Source organism: Lynx rufus, unplaced genomic scaffold (genome assembly GCF_022079265.1).
Source record: "Lynx rufus isolate CCGP_SWC_20201006 ecotype Redwood Valley unplaced genomic scaffold, mLynRuf1.p SCAF_11, whole genome shotgun sequence".
Lineage (NCBI taxonomy): Eukaryota > Metazoa > Chordata > Mammalia > Carnivora > Felidae > Lynx > Lynx rufus.
The window spans coordinates 67,976,639-68,000,765 of record NW_025814825.1 but is presented as its reverse complement, the minus strand read 5'-3'; the positions used below and the strand labels follow the sequence as shown (position 1 = coordinate 68,000,765).

General features: G+C 63.5%; 1 protein-coding gene across 1 annotated transcript in view; it reads right to left on the bottom strand.

The window, feature by feature from the left end:
* JAKMIP3 (Janus kinase and microtubule interacting protein 3) overlaps positions 1-24,127 on the bottom strand; it is a 119,357-nt gene that overhangs the window by 57,759 nt on the left and 37,471 nt on the right. The window contains 2 exon segments of the mRNA XM_047073636.1: positions 3,325-3,822; positions 12,191-12,439. Of these exon segments, the coding sequence (XP_046929592.1) occupies positions 3,325-3,822; positions 12,191-12,325 (633 nt within the window). The 5' untranslated portion in view covers positions 12,326-12,439.

The window sequence follows — 24,127 nt, the reverse complement described above, 5'->3', positions numbered from 1 at the left end:
CACCAGGTGCATCACCACCAGGGTACAGGGCCCAGGGCTCAGGGCACAGGGTACAGGGCTCAGGGCGCAGGGTGAAGGCTCACGGTGCAGGGTGAACCCCGCAGGGCTCAGGGCTCAGGGCACAGGGCACAGGGTGCAGGGCTCAGGGCGCAGGGTTCAGGGCACAGGGCTTAGAGCTCAGGGCACAGGGCACAGGGTGCAGGCTCAGGGTGCAGGGTGAACCCCACAGGGCTCAGGGCACAGGGTGCAGGGTTCAGGGCGTGGGGCCCAGGCCTCAGGGCACAGGGCGCAGAGCTCAGGACACAGGGCTCAGGGCACAGGGCACAGGCTCAGGGCGCAAGGCTCAGGGTGCAGGGCGCAGGACACAGGGCTCAGGGCTCAGGACATAGGGCACAGGGCACAGGGCTCAGGGTGCAGGGCGAACCCCGCAGGGCTCAGGGCACAGGGTACAGGGTTCAGGGCACGGGGCTCAGGGCTCAGGGCACAGGGCATAGGGCTCAGGGCACAGGGCGCAGGGCTCAGGGCACAGGGCTCAGGGCGCAGGGCATAGGGCTCAGGGTGCAGGGCACAGGGCACAGGGCTCAGGGCTTAGAGCTCAGGGCACAGGGCTCAGGGTGCAGGGCGAACCCCGCAGGGCTCAGGGCGCAGGGTACAGGGTTCAGGGCTCAGGGCACAGGGCTCAGGGCGCAGGGCACAGGGCTCAGGGTGCAGGGCATAGGGCACAGGGCTCAGGGCTTAGAGCTCAGGGCACAGGGCTCAGGGTGCAGGGCTCAGGGTGCAGGGCAAACCCTGCAGGGCTGAGGGCGCAGGGTAGAGGGTTCAGGGCATGGGGCCCAGGGCTCAGGGCTCAGGGCACAGGGCATAGGGCAAAGGGCGCAGGGCACAGGGCTCAGGGTGCAGGGCTCGGGGCTCAGGGCACAGGGTGAACCTTGCAGCTTCAGGGGGCAGCAGAGAGTGAAATGGGGCCACAGGAAGATCAGGACCAGAATGTTTTCCAACTTCCTCAGGCAACACTGGAAGTTAAAAGACAATGCAGAAATACCTTCAAATTCCCAATGGAAGGTTTTTCCAACCTATAATTCCCTTCCCAGTTAGAGCATCGAGTTTGAGAGTAGAATAAAACTTTCATACACACAGGTCTTACAACATTGATCTCCACCCTCTCTGTTTCCAGGAAGCTATTGGAGAATGTGCTCCTCCGCAATAAGAAAGTACGTTGATCAAGAAAGAGGAAGGGGGTGCCTGGGTGGCTCAGTCGGTTAAGTGTCTGACTTCAGCTCAGGTCATGATCTCAAGGTTTGTGAGTTTGAGCCCCGCGTCAGGCTGTGTGCTCTGTCTCTCTCTCTCATGCTCTGTCTCTCTCTCTCTCTCTCTCAAAAATAAATAAACATAAATAAAATTTTGGCTTCTTTTTTTTCCAAAAAAAGAAAAGAGGAAGATGTGGGAGGAATCTAGCCCAGGAGAGAGGAGGGGCTCCCAGGATGACGGCAGAGGAGGGTGGGGCTGGCAGCAGGGGCAGCCGGCAGGCAGAGGGCTCCAGAAGGGGTGTCTCAGAAACCAGGTCAATGGGTGGACTGATCGTTCATTGTTCACCGTGCTCACAGCAGAGGCGCATTTTACTGGAAATCCCGGGGTGAATTAGGAATAGGCACTTAGAAAGTTAATTCCGGAAAAACAAAAGTACGTATAACAAAGGTAATAGAACCAGGGGTCACTGTGGGTCTTTTGTGAGTAACGCTAACACAGCAACAGTCAAGCAAACGGTGATTCACTTAAGCCAAGGTAAAGCTCCAAGTGTCCCACGGGACCCTCTCTTATCCCCAAATTACCCCCAGGAGGATGGCCCTATGCTCCCCCCTCCCGACTGTGCTGAGTTGGCTGTGGCAGGGCCCTCCAGGAGTCCGGAGGTCCCGTGGTCGCCGCCCGCCCCTTCTCCAGGGCCCCAGCAAGCCCCTTCTGTGGTCACCACCCCCGGCTCTCCCCTGACACTGCCCACGCCATTGTGAATTGGCCCACAACAGGAGCTGGCCAGGACAATCGAGGCAGAGGCGGGAGCACAGTGGAAACTGAGGTTTCAAGGAGTACACATTTAAGCATGTTTTTGAGAAGCTGGAACAGACTCCAGAAGAATCGCTAGAAGCACTGCCCGTAGCTGCCTCCGGGGGCATCCACACCGGGGGTGAGGGACCCACAGGGACCCGCAAGGGACCTGCTAGTTTTGTTACAGGTCCCGAGCTAAGGAGATGGGGCCACTGGCCTGTGCACAGTGAATCCCATGGAGGTGAACAGGGTCCACCTGGAACTGGGCATCGGGCACTGACCGCCCTGCCCCTCCCTCCTTGAGCAGCCTGGGCACTGGCTTCGTTCCTCTCTGGGGCAGAAGAGGAGCCGAGGGGCCATCCTGTCACGTGAGGAACACCCCACTGCTCAGAGGTGGTATTTTGGCCAGGTCCTCGGTGGCTCAAGGAGGTGCCGACACATGGCTTAGAGTCGTCTGGGGGGTACCCGGAACAGGGGACACTCTGGGAAAGGAGGGGGCCCTCCAGGTTGGGAGAGTTCAGGGCCCCCACGTGCACAACATGGCAGCGCTGTGTGTGGTTCACAAGTCTGTGCTCACCTCAGGGCCACCGGTCCGGACAAGGGCCACGCCCCATCTGGGAAGCGGTACAGCCTGGGGGCAGCGTCTGGAAATCAGAGCCCCCCGAAGCAGGGAGAGGTGCCCCGGGTGCAGAGCTGTGCCGGCTGGAAAGACTGCTGATCCCATGAAGGGGACCCCCAGGGTCCTCCGTGGGATGGGCGGCAAAGCCAGCTGGGTCCTGGCGAAGCCCCTGACAGGTGACCCAGGGCTCGATGCTCGAGCGGTGTTCCCCCAAAAGCACGGAGGAGGTCCAGGTTCCCGGGGGAGGGAGGGGGGGTCAGGCACAACCCCTCACAAACCCTGACCACTCTCTTCAACCTCTTAGCTCTGGGTCTCTGACAACATGGAGTCTACGGGTGCCGGCCACGGCCAGCCGGTCCCTGGAGCCATTCGGACGCCCCAGAGGCAGCTGCCAGCATTTGGCCCTTCCGACCCGACGAGACGCGCTTGCTACGGCCCAGACGGAGAGGGTGCTTTCCCAGGTAGTGCACAGGCATCGATGCCAGGACGGCCTTGGAGGCCCAGGACCTCCCCCCGGGGGCTTCTGGTCTCACCCCTCTGGATCCAGTGAGCTCCCACGCCCCACATCCCCCCACGCCCAGCAGGCCCCGCCAGCAGCCCCCGCCCCCCGCCCCGCGCCCCCCACCCCGCCAGCAGCCCCCGCCCCGCGACCCCGCAGCACGTACCAGCCTGCGGATCTCCCGCTCACACTCCTTCTTGATGCGGGAGATCTCCTCCTGGTGGAGGTGATACACGCTCCTGATTTCCGCGGCCTTGATCTTGTCGGCCTGGATCACGATGGTCAGCGCCTCCTCCACCTGCCTCTTGGCCCCCTTGAGCTCAGAGATCTCCTGCTGCATTTTGATCTTCTCCACCTCGAACCCCTTCTTGGCCTCCTCCTTGGCCTCAGACAGCAGCACGGTCTTGACCTTGTCGGGGGCGCCGTCGCGGAGCGCGTGCAGCAGCGCCTGCAGCCGCTGGTTCTCGTTGTCCTTGATCTTGATGACCCTGAGCAGCTCGGCCTCGTGCTGCCGCAGCAGCACCTCCCGCACGGCCTGGAGCTCCTTCGTCTTTTCCTCGTGCAGCTTCGTCTTCAGCTCGGTGAGCAGGACGGCGCTCTTGTGCTGCTCGTGCTCCCGCACCTGCCTCAGCTCCTGGTTCTTCTCCCTCTCCACCCTGCTCACCTGAAACACAAGACCGCGGAGGCGTGTTGCTGCGGAACCCGCCTCTGCCGCCGCGGGCCCCGGGGGCCGGGCGGGCGCGGGGACCTCCGGGGTCCTTTCCTGCCAGGCCGGGAGCCGTCTTCCCTTCCAGAATGTCTCCTCGGCGTGCGGACTGGAGGCCGAGTCAAGCCTTGCCCGCGGGCGGTGGGACCACGCACCCGTGGGCGTCCGCAGGGGCGGGAGGCTGGAAACACCGCGAGCCTGGAGGGTGAGGTCACAGACACGTGGGCGCACACAGATGTGCTCTGTCGTCTCCCCCGTGGCCAGGCCCAGCCGTGCAGGGGGCCCAGCGGCCGCCTCTCGGGTGAACCACCGGGAAGAGGGCGCGGGAGGCCCCTCGGGCACGACCCTCCAGCCCCCTGACAAGGGTGTCACGCTCACCTTCTGTGACGGTCTTGGCCAACGGGGAGGCCCACCCAGGCCGCCGCACTCTGTCTAGATGACGCATAACGTCTAGATTTTTGGAATCACTTGGATTTTTTTACTGAATCTTTTGTTTTTATCTAGAACTTCACCCTCGGCTCAATGACCACACCACCCACATGTGGTACAAAGTTGGTGCTCAGAACCTAACACGGGATGAAACAGAGGCTAAGCTGCCCTGGGTCCAGCCTGCCCCTCCCACCCCACCTCCACTCTGCATCCCCATCCACAGCACCTCATGTGGGGCCACGGTCCTCGGCTGCTGTCCCCCCAAGCCATCCAACCCCAGCCCCCAGCTCTAGAGCTGGCTCCCCTCCCCGCTCCCCACTCCAGGCAGCCACGTCTCACGCCCACCTCCTGCCACCCTCTCTGCGGGAGGAGGAGTCTGCAGGGGTGAAGCCCCTGCCCAGCCCTCTTCTCTGCTTCTGGTGCGTTCAGAGTAGAGGCAGAGCCAGGGGCACCACTGCGGGTGGACAACACCGGCCACGCCATCTGGGGGAAGTTTCAGCCCCCCCCCCCGTCAGGGCCACTGGCACCCCAGCAACTGTGGGCTCTTCCCCCAGGGCGATAGCTCTGACCCTGGACCCTGCCCAAGTGCCTGCAAATCTTGCCTGCAGTCTCCAGCCCTGCCTCTGCACGCTGACCCCGCCGTTCACGCCCCTGCACAAAAAGTGCCTTATTCATCCCTGTCTCTGGGACAGAGCGTCCCTCCTGCAGGGCAAGTGTCCCCGGACGGCTTGGAGCCCCCAGTGCTGGAGGAAATTCCAGCCCCGGAGCCCTGTCTGAGCCGTCCAGGCCCCTGACACTGGCACAGGGGGCGGAGCGAGCCCCTGGCCAGCTCTCTGGGTTTCCTCCAAAGAAGGGGGTGGCTGTTGGAGCTTAGCGCACACGGGTATTTACTCCTTTTCCATCCAACGTGAACTGCCCTTTTTTCCAGTTTAAATTGAACTGAGAACACGTGGAAAAGCAGATTTTTGGTAGCGGTTCTCAGTCGTGGGGGCAGGGCGGCGCGATTAGTAATCTGTACTCTCGAGGGCGCCCACTCCGGGGTGGTGTCAGCACACGTGGGAGGCTGCCACGGCCCCCACTGTGCGGTGCGGACGCCGAGGGTCGGGTGCCGGAGGTCCCGCGCCTGGACGTGGTGGAGCCAGAACGGCCTCCTGGACGGAACCAGCAGAGAAAAGAACAAGAATCTGCACTCAGAGCAGGTGCTGGTCGGAGCTGGGAGGGCGGGCGGAGGAGAGAGTACCAGAAGCGTTCAGGGTTTAGTGCTGACCACCGTCGAAGCCGTCTGGGGGAAAACGGGGCCCTCCCGTCCGGTGCCCGTGACCGCCCCGGGACGGTCTGCCAGCGCCCGAAGGGCCTGCTGAACACCCAGACCCGCACGGAGCGCCCTGCCCCGCGTGCCTCAGAATGCGAGCGGTCGGCTCACAGGGAGCAAACGGGGCCGGGGTCCCTTCAGCGCCCGCGTCCCCGCCACGGCCGCTGCGGAACCGGCCGCTGAAGACAGAGGAACAAGCAGAACGGGGCGCTCCCAGGAGACGCTTCTGCGCCCCGGGACTGTCTGCGGCCTCGCTCGCCTGCGGTTCTGGGCCCCCATCTCTGCCGTCCGCCCCCCGTCTGTCTCCCGCAGCGGGCTTCCTCTGAAGCTCCCTCCACGCGCAGCCCGCGAATTCCTCCCCACTTGGCGTCTGAGTCTCCCCTACTGGAGATGCGGGATGGCGGGGAGGCGCGAGGCCCCGAGCACGCGGGTGGGGGAGAGGTGGCTGACGGAAAGTGGAGACAGCCTCACGGCAGCCTCGCAGCGGCCACAGGAGCGGGTCACAGCACCGGACACAGTGAGCAAAGTGGCCCTGAGCCCCGGGGGCCCTTCGTGACTCAGGCCTGTTTCAGGAACACACGACAGCTTTATAGTGCGTTGTTGAGAAGGTTATTCCACCAATGAAGCACGTAGAGACGTTTCCCCGAGACCCACAGCTGTCCCCCGACGGGCCGCAGCCTCCCGGGACCTCATTAAAGTCTGCCTCACGTGGCCACGCGCTGTGGGCGGCTCAGCGGCAGGGCTGGTGGCTGGGGCTCTCGACCAGCGGGGCTGCGGCTTTGCCTTTTCAGACTCCCGGGGCCGAGCGGTTTCTGCATCTGGGGTGGCTGGTCCCCCCGACGCTGCGGGACGCCCGCTTGATCCATTGCTTCAAGGGGCCCAGTTTTCAAGGGACTACGTCGGCCTCAGAAGGGATTTAAACACAGTTGACGATCTCAACCGCTGCTGGCCTCACCCTTACTGGCGCCCCGAGCGCCCCGTGTGCGGCCAGTGAGAGGCGGCCCCGAGCCCTTCGGACGCCCCGTGACCCCGGTTGTCTGCTGTCCACCAGGCCGAGCGTTCCGGGCCCGCGTGCTCGCCTCCTGCCCACGACTGTCCTCCAGTCGCCCTGATTTCTTGCTATGGGAAATGGTATTCCAGTCACGGCCCGGGCCCCGGGCGGCTCCCTGCTCCGGGCTGGTCTCCGTGGCAGGCCTTCCCGGTGGACCCCGTTCACGTGGTAAAACGCCCTGAAGTTCCCACGCGGTTTCCAACTCAAACGCGGGGCTTCTGTCCCAGTTCTTGGCGGCTTTGGCGCCTCCGCTCCCTCGCGCTGAATCTGGTTGCCAAGGAAACCAGGGATGGCGGGAGAACATCCCATAATCACTCCTTCACTTGGTCCGCGGGAGGCGTGCGGTCGGGCGAACACAGTGGCTGCGATGTTCGCGCTCTGCCCGCCCGCCGTGATGACGAGAGCGCCTGTTCCCCTACGCTTCCCGCTCCCTCCCAGTCTGTCACGGCCGTGCCGTGCCTGCGTGGTCGGTTCCGTGGCCGTGACGGTCCCGCCCTGCTCTCTGGGCTCTGCGTCTTTTCCTTGAGGAATCCCAGGGTGTCTCCTCATTTTCCCACTGCTCTGCCCCGACAAGACCCACCGGCCACGGAGCACACGTGGCCTCGCCATCCTCAAGTTTAATTCAGAGAGAAACTGTGTTCAGTGCTGCCCGAAGTCCTCGAAGAAACCTTGGAGCTGGGGGGTGGGGGTGGACACTGACGAGACCTCCGCGTCCCACACGGGGCCGAGCCAGCCTTTCCCAGAGGTGGGGGTGCCGGCACAGGAGGGCCCCGCCCGGCCTGCCATCCCGGTGGCTCGGACCTGCCCTGGAAACAGAGGGCGCACACTGCCTACAGGCGCGCCGTTGCCTCGCTGGTGGACGCGACCGTCTCCCCTCCCGGGTCAAGACCGGCTTCACGCTCAGGCCAGACCTCAGCCCCACGAGGATGGCCCACTCGTGGCCCGTGACCAGCACAGGCCCGGCAGAGAGCAGGTGCTCACAGGACGGGCGCTCCCCTGAAGGGTCGGTATGGAGCCGGCCGGGCGTCGGGACACAGTCTCCCACCAACAACCTCCTGAGCAGAATGGAGGTGCACCTAGTCTTAGCTGGAGAAGCGTAGGCAGGCGACCGAGGTGTGTGTTAGGAGCGGAGTTCGTGTGATTGACTCAAACCGCAGAGAAAAGGCACGGCTCCAATACGCAGCAGCACGGCCTCGGGCCGGCAGGTGGGGTCCTGCGCTCAGGCCACCGTGCTGGGCAGGCCCCACGGGCACCGGCCACGCCACCAACAGTCCTCCGTCTCCTGACAGGGGCTCTGGGATCCTGCTCCGTACCCATTTACGGGTGGAAGCTGCTGTAATCCTTTCTGATGCCATGAACGTTCGTGGCTCTCAAATACTGCTTAACGAATTTGCTCAGAGGTCGACGGAATTTTACGTTAAATGGATCAACAGTCCCACTGGGACGCTGCCTCGTTGCTTGTGGGCCACGTGGAAAGGACTTGTTTGTCTACGGTCTTATTTCCAGGAAATAGTCTGCGGTTCCCTCAGATATGGGGTGCTGAGGACTCGGCCGTCTGCATGAGGACCCACAGGGGAGCAGGGCCCGCTTCACGTGTGCCACGGCTCCACGGCCCACTTCCTGGCTGGTGCACAGTCAGGCCTTGCTCTGAATGACTGAATGCACCCCTCGTATGTTCCACGCGGGTTGTCTGTGGCCCTTCCCCATGTTAGGCCAGTTTCCGGAACATTCTGTCTTAGTCTCTGTTCTTTCAAGCTATTAGCTTTATGAAGAAGGCACTTTTTCTCTGGCTCGTTATTTTGTTCCTACCATGTTTTTGTCTCCAAAGTCCCACGTGGCTCTATTTCCAGTGAGATTTATGTCCAAGTCTCGCCTGACGAGGAGAAGTCTGAAGCTTCCCTGCAGCCCCTCAGGCACCGTGGCGGGGACTGGGTTCCAGGCCTGTAGCAGCGAATGACTGTCTCCCACAGGAGGTGTGGACACAGTCAGGATTTGGGGATTTGGCGGTTAAGTCCCTGCCGTCGACTCCCACACCTTCCGTGGACAGAGCTGATGCCACCACTCCCCGTGGACCCAGCCCCGCACCGTGGGCTGCCTCTGCTCCAGCCTCCTGCCCTCATTCCGTGCCCTTCCCTGCCTGGCCTCCTGCTATGTCCCCTCCTCATCACAAACGGGCAGGACACTTGGTATTTCTAGACCCCCCCACCTCACTGGGTTTGGAAAGACTGCAACCTTCACTGCTTTAGTGTAACAAACACACTGACCTTGTGACCGGGATACTGCGCACGCCGAGCCTGAGGCTAAGTTCATGGTCTCCTAGTAGGTCCTGATCTGCTTCAGGACCCCTCCGCTCTCCCAGGTGTCCTGGTCCAGACAATATGGCCACCTGCACGGCCCCCTGGCCTCAACTCCGGACCGCCTTTCCTGCCGCTGCATCAGGTGAGCCCTGCCCAGAGCGAGCCACCCTCAGACCCACCTTTACTGGTCATTCTGGTCTCTGTCTAAAACCACCTCTTCTGAGAGGCCCTCCCCGATTTCCAGGTGGGGTGACTGCACCCCAGGTGCCTGCCAGCCTGGCTTCCTCTGGCCCGGCCGCCTTCCTGTTCCTTGGTGTCTCCCTCACTGGGACATGGCGGCTCCCGTGAGGCCTTCCCTTTGAGCTCCTCTCCCTGCAGAGCTGGCTCCCTCCTTCCAGAAGGTTCTTCACCAGAGATGGTCCCGCTTCAATCTCCCGACAGAGGGCGGGCAGGAGGACAGTCCTGCTTCCATTTGAGTCATTTTATTCTTTACTGTCAAGTCTCCGTTCACACAAGCAGCCTTCGGTGACAAATTAACCGCTGGCCCGAGACCCAGAGTGCTCTGCTCTGGCGGCGACGTTCACTGGCATCTTTCCAGGCTTCCAGCGACTTTCTCCACCATGACAGCTGCAATCTGCAAAACGAGATGTTTCTCCTCCAGAATTTTGCTGCGCTGGGAACTCCTGGTGAGGGGTGGGCGCTGTGCGCAGGTGGGGTCAGTGCCTCCACGGCCTCTGTGAGACTCCCGCCGTCCAGGCAGGCTTGCAGAAGAGGACAGGGTCCTGTGGCCGTCCCTGGACTTCCACCGTGAGCACAGAATCAAGCCCTCCTCCCTGGGTGCTTCCAGAACATCTGGAACATGCCGAAAACCAGACAGAAGGTGCCAGTCCCGCCTCTGGGTCTGGTTATGCAAATCTGTCCCGTGGGTGCACCAGGGACACTAACTGTGGCACGTGTAAAGATTTCAGGATTGATGAGGACGAGGCTATTGACAATTGTGATCACCGGACTGGGTTTTCCACCCCCCACTTCACGACGACCGAGGTGCGTGGTTCGCGGCCCACATGCAGCGTTTTTGCAGGCTCCTCTCAATGGGCTGAGCGGACAGACCGGCCGGAGGCACCTTCTCAGGATCCGAAGGGATCCTGAGTTACTGAACTGGCTGCTGGGGGAGACGGGGGAGCGCAGGCGGGAACTGGAAAGAGGCGTGAGGAATGTGTCACCCACCGGACCTGCGTGGGGCGGGGCAGGTGTGGGCGCCCGTGTGATCCCTGGAAACGTGCACACGGCCGGACCCAGCAAACCCACCTGCGAGAGCTTATTCTGCAAGCACCCTCACACGTGCACACAGGGTGCTCCCTGCACGGCGCCCCGTCAGCCAAAAATCAGAAGCAGCCAGGATGTGTGGGCCAAACATCGGGCACAGGATCGCGAAGGGGTGCTGGAGCCGCTCCGGAGCCGCACGCGGGACCCCCAGGAGCCTGTGTGCGGTGAAGAGAGAGGACCCGGGGGCGGCACTCTGCCGTCATCTCTGCGTTAGAAAGGGGCCCCGGACGTGCAGCGAGGAGCCTGTAACACGAGGCCTCCGGAGCGGGCACCGGGGCCGTTTCGTCCGTTCCTTCCGAATCTTGTACCGAGAGGCACGTCATCGTTCCGAAACATAAATGGTGGCAGGGCCCCAGCCCCAGGGCCCTTGCCCGGCAGCGAGAGGGCGTGATCTCCGACCCCGCCGGCCTGGGGCGCTGACAAGCGAGGAGGCGGCCCCCTCCCGCTCCCCTGGGCTGTGGGGATGGGTGGGTTTTGGTAAAACCGCACAGGAAGGCAATGCCGTGGCAACGGGCACAGAGTCGGCACACGAGGCAAGTACCGCTCGGCGATTTCCGCGTGGTGCTTCTGCGCATTGGACGAGGAGCACTTTCACCCAGTGAGACGAGGGCCTTGCTGTCCGCGTCCCATCGGACAACCCGTGAGCGGTGTCTGAGGCGGGGTCCTGGGCCTCCAGACGTCTGCACCTTGGCCCTGACTCCACCCACGCCGTGCGCCCGCGCCTCTCGGTGCCGCCCCTGCTGACCTGGTGACTGCCTGACCCCGAGCAGTGCTGACGTCGATGCCGCCGGGCTCCCCCGTGGGCTCCGACTCTCCTGTGGGCCCACAGAGGACGCCTCGCCACGGGAGCGGCCACGTGGTCACTGTGACCGCAGCCGATGGCATCGGAGCGGCAAGCTCGTCCTGGGCCCCTCGAGCTGTCCCTCCCTGGCACCGAAGGTGCTGCTACTGCCCCCTTGGTGCGGAGCAGGGACCTGAGGCAGAGGGTAAGCACCCGGCGTGGGCCACACACTCTTCCTGTAAAGAGTCTGGCGGGAAGTCACGCAGGCTTCGTGGCTGAACCAGCAGACAGCACGCAGATGGGCAGCGTGGCCGAGTCCTAATACCAGTCGGTTGGACACTGAATCTAATTTCGTGTCATTACCACATGGCACGGAATAGTACAGCATTCGTGATTTAACCCGCGCGGGTAACCCAGGCGTTAGGCAACTGGGCCCAACCACCTGATCCCCTCCCCCACCCGCCTCCCGCAAGAACCGTCCCCCTCCAGACCTGCCTCTCTCCAAATCCTTTCTTCTCAACCTCCCCGGATGGGGAGAGGGCAGAGGGCAGACTTATGGCAGAGAGGGGGGCGGTGGGCCGGTGGGATGCCCACCACCCAGGCTTGGCCTGGCACTGAGCTGCCCTGTGACCAGCCCCCCACACTCCTCCCAGAGGCCCCGGCCCCAGCCTTCCCTATGGGCCTCAAGGACCCCAAGTGCTGATGTCCGGTGGGGCCATCTCGCGCCTCCCACTGTGGTCTCTGGGCCCCACCACCCCTGCGGGCCTGCCCCGCGTTTCCGACCACACGTGGAAACAGCAAGCCCGGCCTGTCTCCTTCATCCACATGCCAGGCCTGCTACATGTGGGCTCAGTTCCACGGTGACCACTTCAGGGGGGAAGGGACATTTCCCAGGATGGTGCCACAGGCTGAGGTCCCTCTGGCGGCCCCGGCACCGACCCGGCACGGTCCCCTCACTCACCCCAGCCCACCCCCTGCCCCGCTCTTCTCCAGAGCTGTCTGTGCACCCCAGCTGCCTGGAGAGAGCCGGCGGGCACTTGGGCAGAGACCCCACCGTGCCCGGCTCCGGGCAGACCCCAGGGCCCAGGAGGGTGTGGAGAAGTGAGAGGGGCAGGGCGTGGGGGGCCCACCTTGCTCTTCTCCTGCTGCAGCTCAATCTGGATGTCGGTGAGCTTGGCCCGAAGCTCCTCGTTGGCAGCCTGCAGTGCAGCGAAGGCCTCCGCCTTGTCCCCCTTGCCTCGGCCGCCCGTGCCCTTCTTGGACATGGTGAGGGTGGCCCACGGGGGGCCCGGGGAGGGCCGCTCGTCTAGGCTGGTCTGTCCGCACCACGCTTGGGCAGGTAGCGCCTCACCGTGGATCTGCTACATTTTCTCCATCACCTGCAGGGAGAGCACACCTGGTGAGCAGGCTGGCTTCCTGCGACCCTGGTGGGAGCCTCGAGACCCTGGTGGGAGGCAGGTGACCCTGGTGGGAGCCGCGAGACCCTGGTGGGAGCCGCGAGACCCTGGTGGGAGGCAGGTGACCCTGGTGGGAGCCGCAAGACCCTGGTGGGAGGCAGGTGACCCTGGTGGGAGCCGCGAGACCCTGGTGGGAGCCGCGAGACCCTGGTGGGAGGCAGGTGACCCTGGTGGGAGCCGCAAGACCCTGGTGGGAGCCGCGAGACCCTGGTGGGAGGCAGGTGACCCTGGTGGGAGCCGCGAGACCCTGGTGGGAGGCAGGTGACCCTGGTGGGAGCCGCAAGACCCTGGTGGGAGGCAGGTGACCCTGGTGGGAGCCGCGAGACCCTGGTGGGAGGCAGGTGACCCTGGTGGGAGCCGCGAGACCCTGGTGGGAGGCAGGTGACCCTGGTGGGAGCCGCAAGACCCTGGTGGGAGCCGCGAGACCCTGGTGGGAGGCAGGTGACCCTGGTGGGAGCCGCGAGACCCTGGTGGGAGGCAGGTGACCCTGGTGGGAGCCGCGAGACCCTGGTGGGAGCCGCGAGACCCTGGTGGGAGGCAGGTGACCCTGGTGGGAGCCGCGAGACCCTGGTGGGAGCCGCGAGACCCTGGTGGGAGGCAGGTGACCCTGGTGGGAGCCGCGAGACCCTGGTGGGAGCCGCGAGACCCTGGTGGGAGGCAGGTGACCCTGGTGGGAGCCGCGAGACCCTGGTGGGAGCCGCGAGACCCTGGTGGGAGGCAGGTGACCCTGGTGGGAGCCGCGAGACCCTGGTGGGAGGCAGGTGACCCTGGTGGGAGCCGCGAGACCCTGGTGGGAGGCAGGTGACCCTGGTGGGAGCCGCGAGACCCTGGTGGGAGGCAGGTGACCCTGGTGGGAGCCGCGAGACCCTGGTGGGAGCCGCGAGACCCTGGTGGGAGCCGCGAGACCCTGGTGGGAGGCAGGTGACCCTGGTGGGAGCCGCGAGACCCTGGTGGGAGCCGCGAGACCCTGGTGGGAGGCAGGTGACCCTGGTGGGAGCCGCGAGACCCTGGTGGGAGGCAGGTGACCCTGGTGGGAGCCGCGAGACCCTGGTGGGAGGCAGGTGACCCTGGTGGGAGCCGCGAGACCCTGGTGGGAGCCGCGAGACCCTGGTGGGAGGCAGGTGACCCTGGTGGGAGCCGCGAGACCCTGGTGGGAGCCGCGAGACCCTGGTGGGAGGCAGGTGACCCTGGTGGGAGCCGCGAGACCCTGGTGGGAGGCAGGTGACCCTGGTGGGAGCCGCGAGACCCTGGTGGGAGGCAGGTGACCCTGGTGGGAGCCGCGAGACCCTGGTGGGAGGCAGGTGACCCTGGTGGGAGCCGCGAGACCCTGGTGGGAGGCAGGTGACCCTGGTGGGAGCCGCGAGACCCTGGTGGGAGCCGCGAGACCCTGGTGGGAGGCAGGTGACCCTGGTGGGAGCCGCGAGACCCTGGTGGGAGCCGCGAGACCCTGGTGGGAGGCAGGTGACCCTGGTGGGAGCCGCGAGACCCTGGTGGGAGGCAGGTGACCCTGGTGGGAGCCGCGAGACCCTGGTGGGAGCCGCGAGACCCTGGTGGGAGGCAGGTGACCCTGGTGGGAGCCGCGAGACCCTGGTGGGAGCCGCGAGACCCTGGTGGGAGGCAGGTGACCCTGGTGGGAGCCGCGAGACCCTGGTGGGAGCCGCGAGACCCTGGTGGGAGGCAGGTGACCCTGGTGGGAGCCGCGAGACCCTGGTGGGAGCCGCGAGACCCTGGTGGGAGGCAGGTGACCCTGGTGGGAGCCGCGAGACCCTGGTGGGAGCCGCGAGACCCTGGTGGGAGGCAGGTGACCCTGGTGGGAGCCGCGAGACCCTGGTGGGAGCCGCGAGACCCTGGTGGGAGGCAGGTGACCCTGGTGGGAGCCGCGAGACCCTGGTGGGAGGCAGGTGACCCTGGTGGGAGCCGCGAGACCCTGGTGGGAGTCTCGAGACACTGATGGGAGCCAGGCAACTCTGGTGGGAGCCGCGAGACCCTGGTGGGAGTCTCGAGACACTGATGGGAGCCAGGCAACTCTGGTGGGAGCTGGGCCGCGGGGGGTGGGACAAGGCTGGCATCTTGTGCCCTGAGGAAGCCATCCCGACCGCACCCGGGGTCCCCAGCCCTAGACCACAGAGGCCCTCGGCCCTGTGCTCAGCAGCTCTGACAGGGACCCCACAAGTAAAGCACTTCTCAGTGCCTGGCACGAACGGGGAGCTGGAGAGGAGTTCTTTCTCTGCCCCTTTGGAAGAAGAGGCTGGGCACCCAACTTTAAGGCCCGAATGTCATACCTGGGTGGGTGGCATCCTGGTGGCGATGGTGGGTGTGAACCAGGAGCTTCTCAGACAGAGGCGTAGAGGCAGGGACCCCCAGACCCCCCAGGGGGCCCAAGAACTCCGCCCCGGAGGACGTACGCTCTCACCCTGAGCCAACTTAGGGGGTGAACGCACACCCTCATCCAGCCCACGGAGCAGGGGCGCTGCCCTGGGCCGCCCACCCGCCACCACCCCGCGGGCCTGCGGCTGCGTCTCCTCGGTGCCCCAGCGCCAAGTGCGGGAAGCAGGCCCATCAACCAACCGCACAGACGGTATGGGCCCGGGCTCAACAGCAGGAGGCACGGCTGGAGTGCTGCTCCACACTTACTACCCGGGAAGCCCCCTGCACACAGTGGGGACAAGAATGTCACTGGCCCCCGAGGCCTCCTTCCTGCACTACAGACACCAGAACAGTTGTCCAAACAAGTGACCTGGGCCAGAGACGCCCCGTGCCCACCACCCGCTCCAGCTGACAGGCTGGGACGGTCCCTCCCAAACCTGGGCTATGACGTCAAAGTCCAGCTTTCACAGTGGGGGCCTGGGCGCGGGCTGGGTTATCGGCACTTCCCGGGGAAGGCTCTCCAGACGTGTCCCCACGGCCTCTGTCCTCCCTCCCGGCTCGGTCCCCGAGGCCCCGAGACACAGAATGAGTACAAAGCCCCAGAGGTGCAGGGGGCCCGGGCGGCACAACGGTGAGAGGCGGCCGCTAGGAGGCGGGGGCCGGTGAGGGAAGGGGCTCACAGTGGGCCTGGGTGCAGAGCCGGAAGAGGGACTCGGGAGGGCAGCAGCCTCCGGAGGAAGGAGAGAAAAGGGCCGGCCGAGAGTTTAAAGGTGTTTTGCCGTGTCTCAGAAGAGATGCCAGCAGGCACGTGGTCCCCCCGCCCGAGCCCGGTGGCTGGCCCACGTCTCCCTGCCCACAGCCACCTGTCACGTGAAGAGCGTGTTTGGGGGAGGGGAGGGGAGGGGCTGAGGCCAGGCTCTCGATTTGGGGTGTGTTTTCTAAGTCACCCCTGGGCACCGCTTTGCAGATTTTCCAGCCCGTGTGCAAGGGTCTTCTGCCGGCTTGTGGTGACCTTTCCCACTCTCCCCCCACACCCTCAAGTCTTCAGAGCTGGCGCTGAGACCCGTGGGCTCCTGCTGTGGCTGGTTAGGGCAGGTTAGGGCAGGCCTGCACCCCATCCGCGCACCGCCCCTCCGCTGCTGCCACTGCGGTGGTCACGGGCGTCCCGACAGCTGCAGGTGCCTGATGCTCGGGCACCGGGGTGTGTGGAGAGAAGGAGGATAAAAAGTAGCCAACAGAACAGCTGTCTTCCACCGGCTCTGCTCTGGGAAACAGACGGAGCCGCTTTACAGGGTCCCGGCGGCTCTGACCTGTGTGGCTCCATTTGTGGGTGGGGTCAGCGATGTGGTGTGGCGGGGCTCCGTTTGGGTGAGGGAACGTGTAGGAAGTTAAAAGTCTCATCCAAACTGGAGGAAAAGCCCCCCAGTTCCTGCTTGGGGGGCCAGGGGGCCTCAAGAAGGAATTCACACCGGGTCTGGGTGGAATTCACACCTCCAGGCACCTGCCAGCTGCCAACAGGGCCCCTGAAGGCGCATGTGAGGCACCTGCTGTGCCCACACCGGCCCCACTGGTTAGACCAGTTAGACCCGTGCTAGTTCTGGGCCAAGAAGCCTGCAGCTCACACCCTGAGGGCTCAGGCAGGAAAGCAAACCAGGACAAGGGCTGGGGTTCACAAACAAAAGCAGGGACCTGGAGGAGGGCTGGGGGGCCCCCGGCCATCCCTGGCAGGAAACCACCACAAGGAAAGCTGGGTGGGGGCACCTGATGGGGACGGAGGCCCACGAGGCGGGGGGGGGGGGGGGGGGAGCGGTGTGGGGGGAGGCTCCATCAGTTCACGGAGGCCGAGTCCACGGGTCCTGCAGGACCCCAGGCCTAGGAGCTGCCTTGACCCCAAAACCCATCACGCTTGAGAAAATGATGGAAAAAGGACTCTGCTCTTCACACACCCAGTGACAGCATTCTGCCTGCCTCGGTGACATGTCCTGGACGCCTCACCTGGGGTGCGATGCTGGTCCCGGGCACCTGCTGAAGCTCTTAAACGCCCTGGCCCGGGGACATCCTTTGGGACCCGCTGGCCTGGTGCTTTGGGTCGAGGGCTTGGTGTCTTCAGCCCACGGCCCTCTGCGAGCAGAGCCCCTGTGTCCCGGGACCAGTGTCGGCGTGTCCCCCAGACCCGGGCCTCCTGACCACCCTCCCTACGTTCTCTCCAGGCTGTTCTCTGCAGTGACTCCCACGCCACCATTTCAAGACACAGCCTGGCCCTGTGGGCAGAGAGGGTCGAGGGGCCTGGAAAGACAGACAGACGCAGCTTTCCGGACACGGGAAAAGTCATTTCACGGGTGCCTGGGGGGCTCACTCAGTTACGCATCTGACTCTTGATTTCAGCTCAGGTCTTGATCTCAGGGTTCTGAGTTCAAGCCCCACATCGGGCTCCACGCTGGGCATGAAGCCTGCTTGAAAAAAAAAAAAAAAAAAAAAAGAAAGAAGAGGAAGAAAAGTCATCTCAGGCCCCGGCCGCCTTGGGAAAGCAGGAAGAAGGACGAGCAGCCGCCATCAGGCAGGAGGCAACCTAATCACACGAGGGACGGCTCATCGGAGGCGCGACCCCCAGAGCCGGTTTGGAGGTGAAGTCTGGCTGGACGTGCCCTCCGGGGCGACCTCTGCAGGATCTCAACCCGCCTGGGCACCCAGGCGCGGGCGGAGCTGCCCCAGGCCGGCCTCGTGACCCCGGCCCGGACTCCATCGCCTCCGGACTTTTGCCGCTGTGCCGCGCCGTCCCGGAGCCCCTGCGCGCAAGCCCCTCGGCGAGCGTTAGCCCCTCGGGTGAACCCCTCCCCGGGTTTGCTGTTGGGGGAGACGCTGCTTTGGGAAGGATCCCGCGTTCTTGTCACTTGCTGCAAACAAAACCCTTCCTCCTCCCGTTCTCTGGCCTGGTTGTGTCTTTTGTGTCCTCGACGCCCCAAGAGGGACCCCAGTCTCGGGTGACAGCCCTGGCCTCCCCCTCGCTTGGTCAAGACCCTGCATGTCTCCCTGCTGCCCGCCCCAGATTCCAGTGAACCCCCAATCTCCTGGACAATTTGCCAAGGCTGCCTTCCACCCCAACAATTCTTTACTCACTGTTCTCTCTAAATGGGTTCATTGTTTGTTACGTGTTTTACCATGAAACTGCGCAGGCCTTTCCTGGATAGACAGCCAGCGTCACCAGGTGTCTAAAGAGGGAGACACCTGCGCGCGGGTTCCAGACAGACACCTGCCCCACGCCCTGAGGCGGCACGGGCCCCTCCCCTCCCTGCCCCGCACCCTCCGCCCACCATGCCGTTTGCTCTGCTTGGAACACGCTCCCACACAGCTCAACACAGACTGATTGCTCTGGCCTGGGCTCAGGGCTCCTGCCCGCCGCCCCCCAGCCCCTGGGGGCTGAACTGCTCCTCTCGGTACTGGCCACCCTGCCCCGACAGTTTTCGATGCAGCCAGGGGTCTCGAGCCCTCCCTGACATCTCCCCAAAGGCAGCGTGAGTATCTTTCTCCGATACCAATCTGGGGACACAGTGGTAAACGTGTTGACTTTATTATTTGTGGAAATGAGTGGGAACAGAAGAAACACCCCCCCCCCGCCCCCGGGTCCTCCGAGGGCACCTGGCGGGCCCTGTTCACGCACACCCCGGGCAGGGATTTCGGACGGGCTCCTCCTTCCAGCCCAGGCTGCACCCTCCTCCGGGAGCACTTGATGAGATCACTGCCGAGGCGAAGGAGAGCGGTTTTCCCGCCTTACCCCAAGTCCTACTTGTGCTGATGATATCAGCTTGAAGCCTGCACGGGATAAGGGCTTGGTGGAAGGGGGCATCCGGCCCCCGAGACACCCGCCGTCTATGTTGGGGGACAGGCTCCTGCAGGGGACGGACAAGTGGCACCGAGGGTGTCCAGGGTCCCCTGTTCTGTCTTACGTGCTTCTGTATGCCCCGTGGCTTTGCCCCCCGTGCCCACACCCAGTAAAGCCTTGGCTATAACCATTGTGTCCAGGTCACGGATCCCACATTTTTCCTGTCACCCTGGCAGACAGAAGAGGTGGCTGGAGGGGGACACCAGGCCTTGGGAGGCCCCTGAGCTTTGCTGGATGCTTTCGCCCTAGCGCTCACCCCTGCCTGGGAGAATCACTGGCCTCTGCAAGCGGGGGCTGGGGGTGGAGGGTTTGGTCAGAGCAGGCTGCACCAGCCCCCCACCCACCAGGTCATGGGTGGGCGGGAGTGTCGTCTCCACGGGGCCACGGTCAACACTGCTTGAACCACAGATGTGAACAACCCTGATGGTCAGGCCTCGGGCCTCCTGTCGGCAGAGCTCAGTCACCAGGTCAGCGTGCAGGTGGGGGGCAGGGGTGTGGAGGGACCCAGCAGCAACAGCCCAAGGGGGAGCCAGCTCCCTAAAATGCACAACACTGGGCATTTCAAATATTTTCTGGATTGAATTTGCGCCTCCCCCCCCGTAAGTGTCACCAACCTGCTCGGGAGACCCAGGTGTGTGGGAGGAAGGGGGGAGCAGGGTCACGTCCAAGCCTCAGGCTCACGCACCGGCCCGATGCCCACTGCCTCCGCCACGTGGGTCACACTTTTTCAGGAAGTCGCTACACGAGCAGATTAACAGTGCAGTCCGCCCACCTTTGTTTCGGGGTCAGGAGCTCCCTCTGCTCTCGCTGTTAGCGGTTGTATGTTCAGAGGGTTTAGAAGGAGTCAAAGCTCTACAGTCGATGAACGCGCCTGCCCCGACCGCCAACCGGAGCCGCTAACCAGGAAGTGGGTAGGTCAGCGCCGCTCCCCAGCAGGTCCCTGCTGGCCTCCAGGGTTTCTCCCCCGCGGAGCCCAGGCTCCTGTCCTCACTGCACCGTGTAGGGAGAGGGTCCCTGATGGCAGTAAAACCGCCTGCCCGCGAACCGCTCAGGGCAAGGCCCCATGTAATTTGCAAGTGTCCTGGGTCGTAAAGGGGTTTCGACCTTGTAAAGTTGATAGTATCTGACCCAGATCCTTTCCAGGTTAAAGATTTTATCTACGGAGAAGAAAGGATAATCTGATGTTCCTAAGCCTTATTTCCACGGAAATCCAAGGCAGGGGAAAGGGAGGGGGGGTGGGAGACACTTGTCAAATCCACAGGGACCCTCCGAGTACAGCCTGTGCTCCCTGTTGGCAGTCGGACAAGGGCCCGTGTCGGGCAGTGCATCTGGGAGGAGAGTGGGCAAAGGCCAAGGCCACGCGTCGGGCATACGTGGGGCGTCGGTGGGGGGCCCCTCTCCAGGCAGGACCCTCACGGGGAGCCCGGCAGAAGGTGGGCCACCACTCCACACCCCTCTCCCATCAAAACGCACTTGTTCCGGAAAAGAGACACCCAGAGCGCAGTCAACCGGCAGCAGGCACGTCTGGGAGCAAGTGCTGACACAAGAACCGGGTCCACAAGCGGACGGGGAGGCAGTCGCGTCGGTGGGGCAGGAGAGCGACTGGAGCGGGGGTGGGGACAGGCCTCGGGAGGAGGGGAGCAGCACTCGGGGCCTGGGTGCCGGCGGGGAAGAAGCCGACCCCCCGTCGGCACCGACCCTGGGACGGCGGACACACAGGCACGCCGGGGTCTTTCCCACCGACGACCACGGGGCTGCACAAGACCGCGCTGTCGGGACACAGAGGCTGAGGCCTCCGCTCCATCCGGAAGTGTGTCTCTTCTAGAAGCCAGGCGCAGAGGTCAAGAGTCCAAGCGTGCCACGTGAGGTCACGGGGTGGGAGCTTCCCTGACGGCAAGGGCAGGAGCAGACCGCCCCCAGGTGACAACGGCACGGCCCCAGGACACTGACTCCGAAGTGTGTGCACAGGACTCCCGGTGCCGCCCGGGGAGCCTGCGCCCGCCTTTGCCCTCCTCGCCCGACAACCACGAACCTGCCTTCCGTCTCTGTCTTGCACGTCAAGAATGTGACAGAAACGCAAGCGTGCGGCAGGGGGCCTTGCGGGGACCCACCGCGTGCAGCCCTGGCTCCCTGTGTTTACCGCCGTGCTGTGTTCCCGGCGCGGACCCGCCGTGGCGGGTGTCACGGCTCGCCCACCGCAGGACGTCCGGGCGTTCGCGGGGTGGCCGCCGCTAACATCGCTGCTGTACAGGTGCACCTGCGGGTGACTGAGGAACAGTCTTCGTTCCTCCGATACAAACGCTCGCCAGCGCCGTTTCTGGGCCGCGTGGTGGCTGAGCGATGAGGTGTCAGAGAAGCCGCCACGCCGCGCTCCGCAGGGGCCGCACCCCCAGCGCGTGCGGGACGCGGCTCCCCTGCTTCCTCGCCCGCATTCGGTGCCACTGTATTCGATTTCAGCGTTTTGCCAGGCACGACCTCACCGTGGTTTTCCTTTGCTTTTCCTAATCGTGACTGACACCTGTCCGTGCTCGTCTGCCGTCTGCGCGTCCCCCTCAGTGAAGTGCTACCAGGCTGCTCTCCTGGCCCTTCGGCGAAGGCGGCAGGCTCCTCCAGGCCCTTCCGCCCTCGCCACTGTCTTCCTGGTCCCCGGGTCCCTAGTGGACCTCCTTCTCCACCTTCTTCTTATGTTTGTTCTAGATCCAATATCCAGAGTGCTTCATCGTACTGATGGGAGGGCTAGGAGAAACTGGGTTTACCCTGCCTTCCTGGAGGCGGAAGGCTTTCTCCATCAAAGGAAAAATCTTACGCTTGTGTTTACCTTCATATAATAATAATGATTATCATAATAATAACAATATAAGTGGTTATAATTTAAGTCACAAGCGTGACTTAAAATTTGCCAGCTCACCTCCCAGGATAGAGGACGCAGATGTTACAGGAGATGATCGTGGGAGCCGACCACCTGTTTGAGGAAACTGTCCTCACCTGCAGCACTGCCTCTGGGCCTGGCTCCCCCCCAGAAACCTGGGCCAGGGGACCCCCCCCCTCCCGTCGGCAGATGGCATCTGGTCCCATCACACTGGCTTCCTGCATTCATCACCCCACATACAGGAAGAGTTTAAGTGAAACACTGAAATCTTTTCTATCTTTGTCCTCACGGACAGCTTCTGTGGCTCTCAAACCAGGTAGCCACTGAGCTGCAGCGTGGGGTTGAAAGCTCGGCGTCTGGGGTGCTCCTCCGTGTGTGTGTTAACGCCCGAGCCCATCGGAGGACAGCGGCTGTGGTCTGGGGTCGCCGCTCAGCTCGGGACCCCTCAGGAGGCCTCGGCTGAGGATGGGACCCAGCTCCTGAGCCCCCAGCCCGAGCTGGAGGCCAAGAGCAAAATGGCCTGAAGCAAGGCAGTCACTACGTCGGAGGAGCAGCCCCGGAAACCAACCCGAGAGTCAAGCTGCTCCTCCTCGCGGCCCTGGCACAGATGAACAGGAAACAGTTGATCGAAACAAGTAACGTGAAGGACGATCTTCAGGTAGGCGAGAAGGCCGACTGACAGACGGAGGGACAAAAGCAGCCTCCCCCACTCTCCCTCCCAGAGCATGCAGCCGGAGTTCCGGTGAGCTTTCCCAGGCCTCCTGGGAGTTCGCCTGAGGTCTGGAGGGGGGTTTACCCATTTCCAAAGGGTTCGCGTTTCATTGCCGCAAGCAGACATCAGGCCTGGCCCTTAGCACGGGGCCTCAGCGAGGCCTGCTGTGCCCCGCCTCCCGGGTCCCCTGGTGTCAGGGAAGCGTCACAGGGTCCACTGAGACTCCTCAGCTCACGAGGACCACATATCCAAACAGAAGGCCTCGCTGATCCCACGACTAGTCCTACACTGTGCGTGAACAACAGCGCGGCTCATCAGGGGCCACGGCCCTCCAAGGGCGTTAAGGAAAGACAGGGACTGAGTCAGGACAGACAGCGGTCCAGCACCAGGCCCGCAGCTCAGAAGCGGGGCAGCACGCGTGTGTGACCCGGGACAGCACCGCACGCGGGGACAGACCTGCGCGCAGCCGGGGCCCAACGCCCAAGGACAGCGGCTGCACGGCCTCCCTGCCCCATCGCTCTTGGGGAATTTAACGGTGGCAGGACAAGGTCAGTGCCAGCGACCCCGTCCCCGCCAGGAGGGGAATTCGGGAACCACTGTGTTCACGGAACCCACCTCAGAGCGAGGGTTTTGCAAATATAATTTAGGGGGAAACGCTGTAATGGTTGGAATGAGTGTTGGTGTGCAGCAGAGAGAGAGCAGATTGTTTAAGAACAGTCAGCCTATAGTTGTAATTGTGTGTGTGTGTGTGTGTGTGTGTGTGCGGGGGTCTGATGGAGCCCAGGAATGGGAAGGACAAGGTGACCCTGACCCCACGCCGGGAGGCAGCCGTGTCCACACGGGCACACAGCACAGCCCCGCCCCGCATCGACAGGGGTCTGACTCCCAAAACAGCTCTTCTGGGAAAAAGGAAAGTGCTCAGGACGACGTCTAGAAACACCTACTTCCTGACCTCTCTCCTCGGGGGACAGTTGCTGGGGACGCAGAGCCCCCACGTTCCCGACGCAGACAGCAGGCCACGTAGCAAACAGCCCAGAGACACGAGCAGCTGCGGGTGTGTGGCCGGAGCTCAGCAAGTGCTGCTGCCGCTTGTAACGGGACCTGCATTTTACCCGGAAGGTCCCGGAACCTACTATTGACGCGGCTTACATTTAAGCTTGATTTTGTCTGTCTCGATTAGCCAGTATGTATTGTGTATTTGTCCATTACAAATATACCTACAGTGATGAAGTTCCTTTACTAGTGAGGTTTTGTAGACAATTTACGTGGTTACCATAAATCTGAAATTTTCAGCTCCCTGCCATTTTATCCATGGAAATAATTTGTTTCAGGATGTTTTTTTGAATACAAGGTGTCTTAGAAACCGGACTATTCCATCCCAGCAGAAGAACTGTGTTAATTGAGGAAACAGGGTCCGCGGTCAGGTTGTGAACACCCAGGGAGCACTCCGCCAGGACAGCAAATGCTTGGTCCCCCGATATCGGCCACATCCTAGTCCTGGAACCTGTGAACGTGTTTCTTTATGCGACAAGGGGGAGGCCAAGACCCCGGGATGGGGTCTGTGGTCCAATCCAGGCCCACGGGACCCCAGGGGCGCCGCCTGAGAAAGACGCGGGCCGAGCCGCTGGCCTGGACGCGGGAGAAGACACCGCAAGCCAGGGGCGAGGGGCCTGCAGGTCCCAAGCACGAGGAAATCGAGCCTGCACTCGATAATGAGCAAGATAATGAGCGCCACTAACGAGCGAGTGAGCAAGGACACGGGCCCCGGAGCCTCCAGACAGG